Raw genomic sequence first — 12,913 nt, 5'->3', positions numbered from 1 at the left:
ATAAATCTACCTATACACCATACACCATAGTTACACCTATTCACTTATACACTTATACATAATAAATTTTCAAGGGTGTCTATACTATTTAACATAACACCGGAATTTCCATCTTTAGACCGGTTTATTAGATCATCACAAACGACAATGGCTTCCCAATTCCCTACTAAGAAATGCGGTAAGAAATCTTCCTCAACGACAATGGCAAGAAAGAGTCATATACTAATCTAGGCTTGCTATGTAAAGGCGTATTAGGCTGCACTGGCTCCGTGGGTCAGCGGTTCATCTTGCTCCTGTCTCAACATCCGCACTTCGTCCTCCATGCCGTGGGAGCGTCGTCTCGATCCGCCGGTAAGAAATATAAAGATGCCGTACGATGGAAGCAGGCCTCTCCCATGGGCCCCGTGGGCGAGCTTGTCGTTCGCGAGTGCAAGTCTAGCGAGTTCGCCGACTGCGACGTCGTTTTCAGCGGCCTGGACTCGGACGTTGCTGGTGAGATTGGTACGTTTTATCTCGAACCATTCATTACTTATACTATAGTCCAATTGATTAATACGGGGTCACGTCCGCAGAGATGGAATTCCTTAAGGCGAACCTAGCCGTCTTCTCCAACGCAAAGAATTACCGTCGGGACCCCCTTGTGCCTCTTGTCGTTCCTACTGTCAACCTGCCACACCTCGACCTAATCCCACACCAGCAGAAACACCACGGCCTAGAGAAGGGGTTCTTGGTGTGCAATTCGAACTGCGCAGTCATCGGCCTGGTAATCCCGTTCGCGGCACTGCAGGCACGCTTCGGCCCCGTCGACACCGTCAGCGTTGTTACCATGCAAGCCGTTTCCGGCGCCGGCTACCCCGGCGTCAGCAGCATGGACATCATGGACAACGTAGTACCGTTTATCTCTGGCGAAGAGGACAAGCTCGAAACCGAGGCGCGCAAAATCCTCGGCGGCATCAACGGCGATGCCACCGCCTTCGTCGAGCAGGAGGAGCTTCGCGTGTCTGCGGCCTGCAACCGCGTTCCGGTCCTTGACGGACATACGGCCTGCGTCTCGCTACGGTTCAAGAACAGGCCTGCGCCCAGCGCGGAGGATGTGCGTGCTGCCCTGCGAGAGTACGTCAGCGAGGCCGAGAAGCTAGGGTGTCCGAGTGCTCCACGCCCGAGCATCCAGGTCTTTGATGAGCCGGATCGCCCGCAGCCGAGGCTTGATCGCGACTTGAGTCGCGGGTACACGGTCAGCGTGGGTCGTGTGCGCGAGGACGAGAGTGGGATCTTTGATATTAAGTTCGTCGCGCTGAGCCACAACAGTAAGCCTTTCCCCCTTTTTAATTCCTATTAACTACTTGACATGCGAACTAACATGTTTCATTCATAGCTGTCATCGGAGCTGCAGGCTCTTCGATATTGAATGCGGAGGCGGCGGTACTAAAAGGATTCATCTAGACGACGAGCGAGCATCTTGCTAGCATCTACGGGCGTTTTGGGGGGGTTGGTTGGTTGGTTGGTTCATTTGCATTGGGAAGATACAAAAAAGGAGGCGAGCATCTAGTCAGACATCTATAGATACCTATACAACTATTCAAGAAGAGACGGCAAATGTAAAACATGAAATTCAATCTACCCCAAGTCTAAATTTTAAATGTCAGTTATTATTCGATAAGGAGCAACGAACAAGACTTCGATTCAAATGTTGCATTTACCCCTAATAGCTACGATCTCAAATTTCGCTAGCGCGCAGCAACGGCCTAGAGACTTTTGTAGGTAGGTTATTCTATCATTCCCCGAAACCATCGCTCGGTTTACCTAGCAAGGGAATAAACTTGCCAGACCATGATTTCGCCCGGTACGCCCTGAGACAATTCAGTTTGGGTGTTGGTCTGTTGTTAAGGGGTAATGCGTCTGATGCCCCTTACCTACATGTACATAGGTAGGTACATACCTAGGTAAGCGCTATTAAGTGGGGCTACAATCAAACAATATAAGCATTAAAAGGTGCATGTATGACATGATTGGCCATCCGGCTTGGTAACATTACCAGAAAAACATGGTTTGGTGGTCTAGTGGTATGATTCTCGCTTAGGGTCCACCCTATGCTATAGCATGCGAGAGGTCCCGGGTTCAATCCCCGGCCAAACCCTTTATTTTTTTTGATTTACTTTTTACTATTTGCACGTATAGATAGGTAGATATATTGTTTCACCGACGACGACGACGACGACGACTATGTCTAAGTTAAGTGGACAATGTCGAGTAAACGCTCTACTTATTTTTGTAAGACTTACATTAATCCAATATTTGGTACCTAATGTAGCTAGCCCCTTAGTTTATGCTTACTTACAACTCGCCCCTATTAGACCATCCATCCATCATCCCACTACCAATCACCAAGTTAAGAAATAGCGAAGCGGCGTCGGATTTTTTTCGCGCTCTCTTATATTACCAATGTCCGTAATTATGTATTTATAACTACCTAGTTGTCGTTTCCCCTTCTTATCCCTTTCGTGTTTGTAGCCGAAGTTGTACCCTCCTCATAAGTGAATGTTATATTGCAAGACTCGACCTAGTAGATATGTGGCCAGGCTTGGCTGACCAATCACTAAACTCTTATTGAAGCATTTCATTATATAGTGGAATTGCATAGGTTAAATTACAGTCTATCAAATTTAAATCTCCGAGTTGTTAGAACGTCTCCTCATGATTTAATTCTCGCTGTCATCCATGTAAGTAATAAAGTATTACGGGAAATATTGACGTTCTGATGGATGGACAGATGATGTGACGATTATGGGCTGAAATAGAGTTACGTACGGCCTTAGCAACGGCTCGCGGCCTCAGGTACAGATATAGAAACACGGTTAGCGACCCCCAGAAATCTAAATCCTCGCCATGGCAATAAGGTGCTTTATGCCATTATTATATCCTACGCGCTGGAGCAGGGCCTATAACCGCTTCTTCCCTCATTCTCTAACTCGGAATACATTTACAAAACTATATACTTGTTATCACGACCTTGTCATACAAATACGACTCGAATGTGATTGATAGAGAATAAGTTTATATCCCTATCACCATATAACTCTATCTTCGATTCTTATCTTCTGAAACCTTTTTAATATTTATCCGTCTTACCCAGCCGTTTAACAATTGTATAGCGCTATCCCATACCCGATCAAATGTATAAGTCTCCAGACAAAAAAGTTCATGAAAATTCTATCAGACTAAATGATACCTGTTATATAAACTCTAGAATGGCTCAACTTTGATCTAACAGTAGTAGATATAGTGTAGATATAGTGTTTATTCCAGGCCATAGCGCATGTTGCTAGGAGGTAGGTAATCCTTAAAATAAGATGCTTATATTATCAACGCGAAGTATAGTAAGAAGCATCGAAACAACTCCGTCGTTTCGAAAGAAACTCTCTAAACCTATCTGTAGAAGCTCGGGTTATATAGTTATACTACCTAAAAGTATCGTTTGTTCAGGTATTTCATTTGGAATACTAACAGTTGTTCGGGTCTTGTCAGTAATGCTGCCAAGAAAGAAAATGGTCATCATCTCGTCCCACCGTATCGACTCATGAATACATCTCAGGTATTCGTCATATATTAGTCTCGAGGGATACTAGAATTACTCACGTTTATAGTAGGGTACAAACACACAGCCATAGACCCCCCAAACCCCACAAGCGCCCCTCAAGACCAACAGATTAACCGCTCCAGTTCGTGTACAAAACACACCTAGTATCTATAGACCCCGTTGTGTTCATACTCACCTCCGCAGCTCTGCTCTGTATAAGGGGCCCCTTCGTGCGCAACAAGGGCGCGCGGCAAGCCCAGTCGATGGATGAGCAATACGAGATCGGTGCTATGGTGTACGAATGCATCGCAGCGCTAAGCTTGATGATTATGGTGCTAGCCTGCGTGCAGCACGGGGTCAGCCTGCCTCTTACGTTCTTCGTAGTTTTCATGGCACCTACGATAAGAGCCCATCTTTGGAAACGTGCGGCGCGGGATGTACATGTAAGTCTATTCTTTCCATGCCGATAATATACCTACACCTCAACACATAGGTACCTACCCCGTCCTAGATCCTTCTTATAATTCTATTGCATCATTTATACAAATCCCTACTTATACAATGCAGCCGCAAGAAAAACTTCCGGTGCCTGAACGGCAGCTCAGCGAACATATATCAGAAGGAAATACATCTACGAAAAGCACGTCTACTCAGGATGGGCCGATCCGGGACACTTTTCCCGTCCGAGAAGCACAATTTTTGAATATATCTTCGAACAGCGCCCAAGCGGAAAATGAGTGCAAGGGTAAGAACAAGAAGCGCGTCACTTTCGCGGACGCCGTGACGGATCTAGACCGTCTCCGGGAGCTCCGAAGAAACAGGCCCAGCTATTAACTAAGGGGCTCTAACACGCCAAGAAAAAGAGTTTGGTGGGTTATGAGGCATGATTTAGAAATTTCTTGAGATTATATATGGAGGTATTCTTTTTATATACCCCTATTCTATTTATAAGTACCGCTAAGTGTTTCATTAGAGTGCAGGGTTATACTACCCGTCCAGTATTACCTACGTCTGGGTAAATAAGTATGTCGTTAAAGACGAGCGGTGAACAGAAAATCATGAGTAAGTCTTCTCTTACCCTCGACCATAAATCACAAAGGTTACTTACTATGTATTATTCAGCTTATTAACCGAACTGCGTGGAGAGCGATATACTAGTGTTCGACAGCTCGTTCGCTTGTTCCTCTAATTTATGCTAATTTCTACTTAGAGAAAAATAGGACATGTAGCGCTGAAACAAGTTTAAAAGGCGAATAGCAAATCATCACAATTTAGTCAAGTCCAATACCAAGCAACTGGGGGACCGTCAAGTTTTCGACGCCAAACCCTTCTTTCATGTCTTTGACGATGGCCATTAAGCTGTGGAGATAGGACCGGCCTTCCCAGAACAGCTGCTTGAGGACCGAATCCCTGGCTCCTTTTGTTATCGAGTTTCTCGCAGCATTCCACTGCTTCTCGATGAGAAATCCAATTAGGTCAAAAATGAGCGTTAAAACCCATCGTATCTCTGGCTCTAGGTATGTGATGCCCTGGGCCCAGCAACACCACTAGCGCGCCTCGATTAGTACCCTGTCACATCCCCCGTCTTCTTCGATGGCATCGAGGGGCCTGAAATACGCTTTGATGCGGCGCTCATCCGCCGTAGGCTGTACGGCAGGCCATCCTCTGTAGTCCGTGTATCGGAACAGGAACACTCCTCGACGGACACGGTGCCATTGTGCCGGCTGCACATTGAAAACAGCAGGGTTGTCGTACGGTATAAATTGTAAGAAGTCACTCCGGCTTCCGTCGCGGCTTCGTCGGATAGGTAAGTGTACAATTTTACCAGTAGGGATCGTGGAAAGGTGGCTGTGCTGCTCTGACGGCGATGTGACATCCTGCATGATGACATCGCCATCCGCGTCTATTATATAGGCGTCATGTTCGTCGGATCCGGAATACTATTTGATACGACTTGAAGCCTTTGTGCTATTTCTGATTATATCGGTAGACTGACGAAAATGCTTCCAGTTATTGGACTGTGACGTGTTGCAGCAGTTACGGGCGCGTTCGTTGAGATGGTCGAGTATCTCTTCTATGGTTAATAGTGGACGCTTGTTTCTATCTAAAGGCATTGCAACAGAACCATTATTGATCGTAGTGTTATTCTGGGAGTCAAGCAAGAGGTCGTAGACACCTCTACGGCTGAAAGTAGCAGCGGTTGCGATGTCTGGCATATCACTAGGTCCGAAGGTCGCGGTAATGTCAGACTCGGGATGCTTGGCGGCTTCTTTAGGGAACTTGAAGAAGAGCCAGGCGCACTCCCCGCAAAGTGGTTGCGGAAGACGCCGATGGGCCCTCACTGCGACGCAATGATAGACGTGGTGGATGGAGCAGTAGTAAAATGTGGCGCCAGGACTAGTGTCCTTGTCATGGTCGAGCTTCATTGCTAAGCCGTTCAGCCGGATACGATGACACTCTGGCATGCGACAAGACATTTTGTACGGTGAGAAGGTTTTAACCTTGGTATCTCATATGTTGGTATAACGAATGTGACTCAATAAAGTAGATGTAATGTTTGATATAGTATGTGAAGTCTATGTGAAGTCTATGTGAAGTTAGTTTGGGTCCTGGGATACGACTTGGATGGAGGGAGGGAGGGAGAAATGATGTTACGTGAGGAGTAAAACAGGAGATAATGAAACTCAGGTAAGGGCCGGAAGAAGTATTGGCATTAGGGAAAGTGGATTCGGGGTTTGACACGCGATTGGGGCTGAATTTTCGATTAAGTTTAAAGGATTGCTTGTAAGTGGGAAGGAAATGACATGTCGCCTGCTATGCTCATCATTGTCATTACAAGGGAAACGATGGGCGAGGTATGTATGTACCTACCTAACCTAGTAACCTAATAGTTTCCGGCTACTAGACTAATACATACCGTAATCCTAGCTGATATTCAAGTAACACAGCTGAAGTAGAAAAGCCGTAGCAGGAAACCGGCGTAGTTTCTCTTTCCGGGTCGGGTACTGTCCTCCTAGTAAGATTGGGCATGGACGTAGGCGTGAGCGTAGGCGGTAGGTACGCTTTACGCTTTACGCTTTACGTTTCGACCGGTTTAGGGGGTTAAGGGTTTTTGTCCTTCTCTTTCCTCCCATTGGCACTTTCCAAAATAAAAATATACGACTTTTTAGTCATAAGAACATTGAACATTGAAGTAAGCCAAGGAAGTTCCAATGTTATTAACATTATGCTATACCTATGATATTATTTATGTTACTTGAATAAACCCAAAAACGCTCGTATAAAAACGCCTGGGCCGCAATGGCTGAATAAGCTCTTAAGAGCATAACCTTCGAGTCCGTGCCGCCTCTTATCTTTTAGGCAAACATATTTCATTATCCTATTTCAGCATTAAATAAGAATAAGATGTTAGCGGCCAATTCGTTGAGGGGGTGAATTACCCGAATATAGCTACTGGATAGAGCAAGTCCATCCTTCACCCTCGACGCGCTACAACCGCAATAGTTTAGGACGGTTATCCTTCCTTCCCATCACGCGTGATGGATGTAGGGCATCTTATAAGAGCTACACACTAAGAGGCAGCTTCGACCGGGAAGTATGGGTTACACAGGTAACTACGTGACCAATAATGTAAGGGTGGGAGAAAAGATGGCAACCAGGGATGGAAGGCGTGTCAAGCCCTAAACCCGGTCTATTGGAAAGTCAGGTACCGAGGGGAAAGCGCCCGCGTCTGCTGTGTAACGTCGGAACTTCCGAGCTCAGAAACCCGAGCCAAGATTGGATGCCGGAGCCTCATAAGTAACTGCATGTACTCTTGAACGGCTGTAGTCATCAGGCCGTCTTACATACTCGGTAGTTCGGCCATCCCCGGTGGATGTTGGTACCTGATGGCACTTCCCCATGCGCCTGTGCGTATACATATGTATGCTACATACGAACATGCATCTCCACCTTTAAGGAACCTACCAGCCTACCCAGTAAAGCAACCCTCTTCACTAGGGTGCTACCCCCTTGAGCCTCACCCAAGCCTCGCAGGGCTGACCGGGAGCTAGGACGAATAAGGTCCAATCTACCCAAGCCACTCGTGTCTCAGATGGATTATTACCGACGAATCAGATATAATACCAAACAATGCCGGACCTACTCCGGTACTCGACCTAGTTCATTAATAGTTGCTATGATTCGCTAATGTTTGCGGGTTTGCGAGTTGGTTAAAGCATTAATGTGCGAACTGACTCACGAGCATGGGGATAGATTTCACATCTTTAAATAGATACGTGAAGGCTACTCCTTCACGTCCTGGGTATTGCCGCTTTCTACATGCTCGTACACGTCTAACCGGCCGATCTCGAATCTATTGGGACGCCCCCTTCCCCTCTGTATCCCCAACAAAGCAGATGAAAAAAAAGAATAAGAGAAAATTGTATCGAGTTTCATGCTCGCTATTCCTCGGAGCAGAGTTTAGACCGACTTTTCAAGCCAGCAAGCCAATGACTATGAAATGACGTGTACTCCTAGAAATGCGCCTCCCCCCCGACGACTGATTTTCTTTTCCAGGCAGACACTAGATTTTAGTGAATTCGATAGCCCATGCGGTCGACAAGGACAAGGTCAAAATTGATTCGTTATGCTCCAAAGAGCATGCAGAGAAAGGAATTGAGAAATGATATTGCGATGGTCGTTGCGCAGAGCAGAGCTCCGCCGTCGGCCCATGCCTGGATTTTCAAAGTCAGTCGAAAAATTTCCAAATATCACCTGACAATGGCAACTGACTTGAGGTTGTTCGATTCAGGCAACGTAAGTTCCGCAGTATGGACAGTCTCGTCCGGGTAGGACCCAGACTTCTTGACCCTTGCCCTGGCAAGTAGGGCAGCGTTTTCCAGGGGCCTTGTGGGATTGTTAGAGAGGTGCTCTACTTTCGTAAATGGGTAGTTGATACGTACAGTCCCAGACATGTCAACCGTGGGGCAAGCTTGGCTAGACACCGGGCGAGAGCAATAGTTAACCTGAGAGCCCAGATGCGAGCAGTGAATGTGTGAGCAGGTCATCGTGCCGAGCTGTCTAAGTGGCAGGGATAATACGTAGGAGGGGAGAAATATATCAAAGGAGCGTTGACAAATATGGGAGGGCTATTGGTGATGAGAGCGACGAAACAAGCGTTGATAATAATGGATGGTGTGGTATGTCTGACCAAACTCGGAGTCCCTACGGCCGTACTTATACTTTTCTAGTTGGTCAACGCCGAAACATGGGCCGAGGGAGGTGTATCGTAGGGCTAAGGCAAGAGGGTCAATTCAAAAGGCCACGATTTGCCGCGTTGGGTGCGGCTGGCGTACTTAGTCCCTGCGTGAAAAGTAGGAGCCTGTATGTATCCGACGAAGAAGCACGGAATCATGTTGAGCGCGCAGCGGAAGGCTCGCGGCAGAGGGGGTGTCCCTTCGCTCTATTCGTCAGGGGCACGGATTCTAAGCCAATGTAATAATATTGCAAGTCAAGTTTTGAGCAATATCCCGGCAAAAAGCACCATTACGGTGACTGAGCCCGATGCGTCCAGCCATGCTTCGATAGGGAGCAAGACACGGCGACCTGAATTTCTGACAGGACACAACTCACACAAGTGGGGTTGATTTCGAGGGCAGAAAAGGGCAGAAAGGGCAGAGAAGGGCAGAAACGTGGGACAGAGTCAGGCCGTAGACTTCTTGGCACTGAATGACATCTGTACCACTGCGGATATGGCGTCAGAAGACTCTATTGGACTAATATTAGGAGGCAGATCGTGACAGTCAGTCTGTGTATGTTGTATGCGGGTGGTCTATGTACGTATAGTGAAGTGTGTGTGGGCCAGAAGGTCTCGACGATACTTTTCAGGGTCAGACAGGGCAAGATAAAAAGCAAGAAAGCAGGGATAGCCTGTATTAAAAACTACCTAGATACGGTTGTCATTAAGACCGGGTTGGCGGATACTCGGGCCCGTCGGGGGATTTTATGAGATCTCGAGGTGGGGAGAAGAGACGGAGACTAATAAGAGGGAAATTCGATATATGTAGAAATAGAAAACCGAATAATTAGAGAGGGACTTTTGGGAATGGGGAACAGCAATTAGGAAGTATAGCTAACTGTTTTTTTGTTGCAAAAAAAATAAAAAGCTACCCATTTTCCTATGTACTACGTGATAGGCTTATGGTTTAATATGTACGTTTGTATATAGGTGGATAATACGTAGGGGGCCATTTACAGGGTGGGTAGGTATACATGCAATACCTAGGTACTTTATGCATGTATGTAGTACTTACACCTGCTTAACCCTTCCATGCACATGTGTGCGCATGAGAATATGCACGTATGGTATGCATTAGATATGCGCAATACACGCATACTACGTACATTCCATGATATCTAACTTTCAACCTCTTAGATGGATGAAAATCATCCCAGTATCCGGGTTTGCCAAGTTTCCTCGATCCAAGCGCTCGGATCCCCCGCGTACAAAAGATATAAAGTTGCATGATGATGGGCAGATCAAAGTAAGGGGATAAGGAAGAGAGGAATTCGTCTATCAGAGAGGCGAGGCGAGGCACTTATATGCGAAGGTACTTATATGTAATTAGCTAGCCTATTGCGTACAAAGGGGGGGATACCCCTTCTAGTGCACTTCCCTGTGCAACCTGAGAAACTTAGGGCTGTTACTGCGTTACTTCCCGAGTCGTTACTGCGTTTTCTCTTTGGAAGGCACCTCTAACTATTCTCTAACCTCTAGCTCTTCCTAAACTTACCTTCTTTCCGTCTAGACGAGTGGCTCTCTTCTTACCTCTTACATATTCCGGATTTTGTCCCATGCTCACAGATGCCCGACGAAGTTCTCATCAACTAGTTTTTACCAGGAGCAAATTTTAATCGTTGGGCTTAGGAGTGGAAGGTGGAAAGCATCACCACCCTAATTCCATCATTCCATCCACGCGCATCACGACGCACGTTTTCCCCCTTCGGCTCCTTGTCTCTCTTTGAATCAAAAACTAGCGTAACATAAAAAGAAACAAACGCCGATTCGTTGTCTACCCTGTCACTCTCCCGTACTACCGCTGCAGTATCCACGCGACGTTGCCGTTGTTGTATTATTTTTGATATCATTTACCACCTCTCCCTGGTCCCTTTGCAAGTCCAGAAGAGCTTACCGTAACCCCTGGGCTTCTCCTGCCGCTAGTTTACAGCCAACCAGATTCAACTCACGGGAACCAGATAAATGACACCCCTGATGATGATGATGACGATTTTTATTTATTTATTTAATTTTATCTTATTTTATCTCATTTTTTAACACGACTGCCATAAAAGCAATTGGGCTTTGTGCCTCGGGATTGCAATCCTTTTGTGGGGATTTAGTTGAGCTGTCTACAAGGCAGATCCTCATACGTGTTCGGCAAGGAGAGAGCAATACAAATCCAGAGGTTCAGGTTGATATCTGACGTGAAACAACCCGATTGACAAGTTCAAACCTCATTACGTCGTACGTAGCAGTTCCAAGCCGTTAGGTAAGAAAGCTTTCCCGTTGCCCAAAGCAGAAAGTCGATTAATGCTCGTTGATCCTAGGGTTATCTCTAACCGCTACACCACGCCCATACCTTCTTGAACTTACCCGCTAGACGTCTCTCTGGTTGGGCCACCGTCCACTCTGATCGAATGATGTTTCTGCTGACTGATTTACACGCTCTCATCTGACAAGGGTGTCTATCATATGCCACGGAGTCCGCTCCTCTTTGACGCCTTCGTCTCTGTGCCTGTCACCTCAGGGCCTCCTCACGACATGCAGACCGGATTCCAGAGCCCCACAAAGTAACCACATGAGCTGGCATACATGAAGCCTTTCCCGGTGGATACTAGCCCATTCATCCGAGCGACTCCCGCGAATTATTTCTGAGGAGGTAGTATCCTTGAACTGGGCATATCAATCTCTGCGGTCACTCACTCATTGGCTCTTCTCATACCAGCCCACCGAGTCGCGATTTTTCTGACTCCTCAGATCGTCCGCTTAGCCGGCGATCCACCCATGTTCCCATCTTGTTGGTCGCTTAGGAGGTCGAGCAGGTCAAGACAACCAATGCACAAGCTCATTTAGATTGAATACCGATTAAGGAACCACCTAGAAGCGGTCCCTTCGACTAAGGAAGGCTGCTAATCAAGTGGCCCAACGATCAACAGCTCGAGCTGAAGCTATTCTAGTGGATAATAGCTTCGAGGCTTGTAGTCCTCCAGAAAATTCGCAATACCGCTCCACGGGACCATCGGGCGAGTTCGGAGTGGGAAAAAATTGCCCGAATTTAGTAGCAAGGGTCATAATCGAGGCAATGCTAGTCAAGTTGGAATTTGTCGCAAATTTGATAAGCATCGACTCGAGAGAGAGAGCCGCAAAACGTATTGTCCGTATTCAGCTTCGATAGTCTCAGCCATTTATCAGATGTATCAGAGGTAGTCTCGCCATTCTGCATAGCCGATCCATTATCAACATAACGGAGTTTATGCTAGCGGGGGGTCCTTGCAGGTCTCATGCCGGAAGAGTTTTTGGCCCGGTACTTTGCATCGAAAAGTGACAGGTCATAATATGCCTATCCTATACCTGCTACAACCAGGCTTGACAAGTAATTGGTCGTACTATTCGGCTATCGCGATATTCAAAATGGTATGCAGTAAGTCTTGCGGATCCCAAAGTCCCACTCGACAAGACAAAGGTCATTGGACTTCGAGAACGTGCATCGACGTCGGTGTTGAGATTCAAGTCAAGCCCAACAGACCTGTCACATTCGTCAACTCATACCGCCTAGTATCCTCCGTTGTTGGTCAACAGAGAATAAGGTTGACGAACATGGCTTCTGCAATCCGCGTATGTGTGTTCACCCGTCCACACGTCCAGCCAAAGGCTATTCGTCCGATTTGATTTCCGTTCTGTCAATTCTTACGTAGCTAAAGCCATGCAGCAGCACTCGGATATGCACATGTTTGAGCATTCGCCTACCTGCACCCAGTTGCCAAACATATTATTACGAGAAGAGGGCAAATACATCTAGCTAGGTACCTACCTATATTTCTAAGGCAAACTGGTCGAGGCTAACCATAAACAGGTAACCCAAAGGGCGTAATGATACTATGTACCAACCTGTTGCACCCTTGACGACGCCACTTGATCTGCTCACCTTCCGTGGGTTTGGGCCTCATCCCTGTTTCTATTACAAAGGTTCGGCAACACCAAAGGAAACTTGCATGGGCTACGGCGTACGGTACCATTACGCTGGGACGAATTAGGAGGGGACCACATTCCTAGTCTCGAGTATCGTGCCCCACTAC

At 46.9% G+C, this 12,913-nt stretch overlaps 4 protein-coding genes and 1 non-coding gene across 5 annotated transcripts; 3 read left to right on the top strand and 2 right to left on the bottom strand.

Annotated features, from left to right (window-relative positions):
- The first annotated feature begins 5 nt into the window (after nucleotides 1–5).
- F5Y00DRAFT_234490 (aspartate-semialdehyde dehydrogenase) lies at nucleotides 6–1,659 on the top strand. The gene is made up of 4 exons (XM_048007432.1): nucleotides 6–178; nucleotides 247–501; nucleotides 573–1,307; nucleotides 1,376–1,659. The coding sequence occupies exons 1-4, from the start codon at nucleotides 148–150 to the stop codon at nucleotides 1,441–1,443; spliced, it is 1,089 nt and encodes a 362-aa protein (XP_047865952.1). The 5' UTR covers nucleotides 6–147; the 3' UTR covers nucleotides 1,444–1,659.
- Nucleotides 1,660–2,046: 387 nt separating this feature from the next.
- On the top strand, nucleotides 2,047–2,137 carry F5Y00DRAFT_t61. Its single transcript has one exon. It is a non-coding gene; the product is annotated as a tRNA-Pro (tRNA).
- Nucleotides 2,138–3,545: 1,408 nt separating this feature from the next.
- Nucleotides 3,546–4,411, top strand: F5Y00DRAFT_261125 (uncharacterized protein; the record flags this gene model as incomplete). Its single annotated transcript, XM_048011153.1, has 4 exons — nucleotides 3,546–3,567; nucleotides 3,648–3,719; nucleotides 3,782–4,020; nucleotides 4,145–4,411. The coding sequence occupies 4 exons, from the start codon at nucleotides 3,546–3,548 to the stop codon at nucleotides 4,409–4,411; spliced, it is 600 nt and encodes a 199-aa protein (XP_047865951.1).
- A 102-nt stretch (nucleotides 4,412–4,513) lies between these two features.
- On the bottom strand, nucleotides 4,514–6,054 carry F5Y00DRAFT_268787 (uncharacterized protein; the record flags this gene model as incomplete). The annotated part of the gene is made up of 3 exons (XM_048012322.1): nucleotides 4,514–5,124; nucleotides 5,230–5,480; nucleotides 5,574–6,054. The coding sequence occupies 3 exons, from the start codon at nucleotides 6,052–6,054 to the stop codon at nucleotides 4,849–4,851; spliced, it is 1,008 nt and encodes a 335-aa protein (XP_047865950.1). The 3' UTR covers nucleotides 4,514–4,848.
- Nucleotides 6,055–8,141: 2,087 nt separating this feature from the next.
- Nucleotides 8,142–8,532, bottom strand: F5Y00DRAFT_261123 (uncharacterized protein; the record flags this gene model as incomplete). Its single annotated transcript, XM_048011152.1, has 2 exons — nucleotides 8,142–8,292; nucleotides 8,351–8,532. The coding sequence occupies 2 exons, from the start codon at nucleotides 8,530–8,532 to the stop codon at nucleotides 8,142–8,144; spliced, it is 333 nt and encodes a 110-aa protein (XP_047865949.1).
- Nucleotides 8,533–12,913: the final 4,381 nt, after the last annotated feature.

Source organism: Daldinia vernicosa, assembly GCF_022497035.1.
Source record: "Daldinia vernicosa strain CBS 139.73 unplaced genomic scaffold F5Y00scaffold_17, whole genome shotgun sequence".
Taxonomy (NCBI): Eukaryota; Fungi; Ascomycota; class Sordariomycetes; order Xylariales; family Hypoxylaceae; genus Daldinia; species Daldinia vernicosa.
The sequence above is the reverse complement of the archived record's forward strand: the minus strand, read 5'-3'. Positions and strand labels throughout refer to the sequence as shown.

Coding starts and splice junctions, on each gene's coding strand:
- F5Y00DRAFT_234490 (XM_048007432.1), top strand. CDS start 148: ATGGCTTCCCAATTCCCTACTAAGAAATGCG. Junction 502..572: donor GGACGTTGCTGGTGAGATTG/GTACGTTTTATC, acceptor TCACGTCCGCAG/AGATGGAATTCCTTAAGGCG. Junction 1,308..1,375: donor CGTCGCGCTGAGCCACAACA/GTAAGCCTTTCC, acceptor TTTCATTCATAG/CTGTCATCGGAGCTGCAGGC.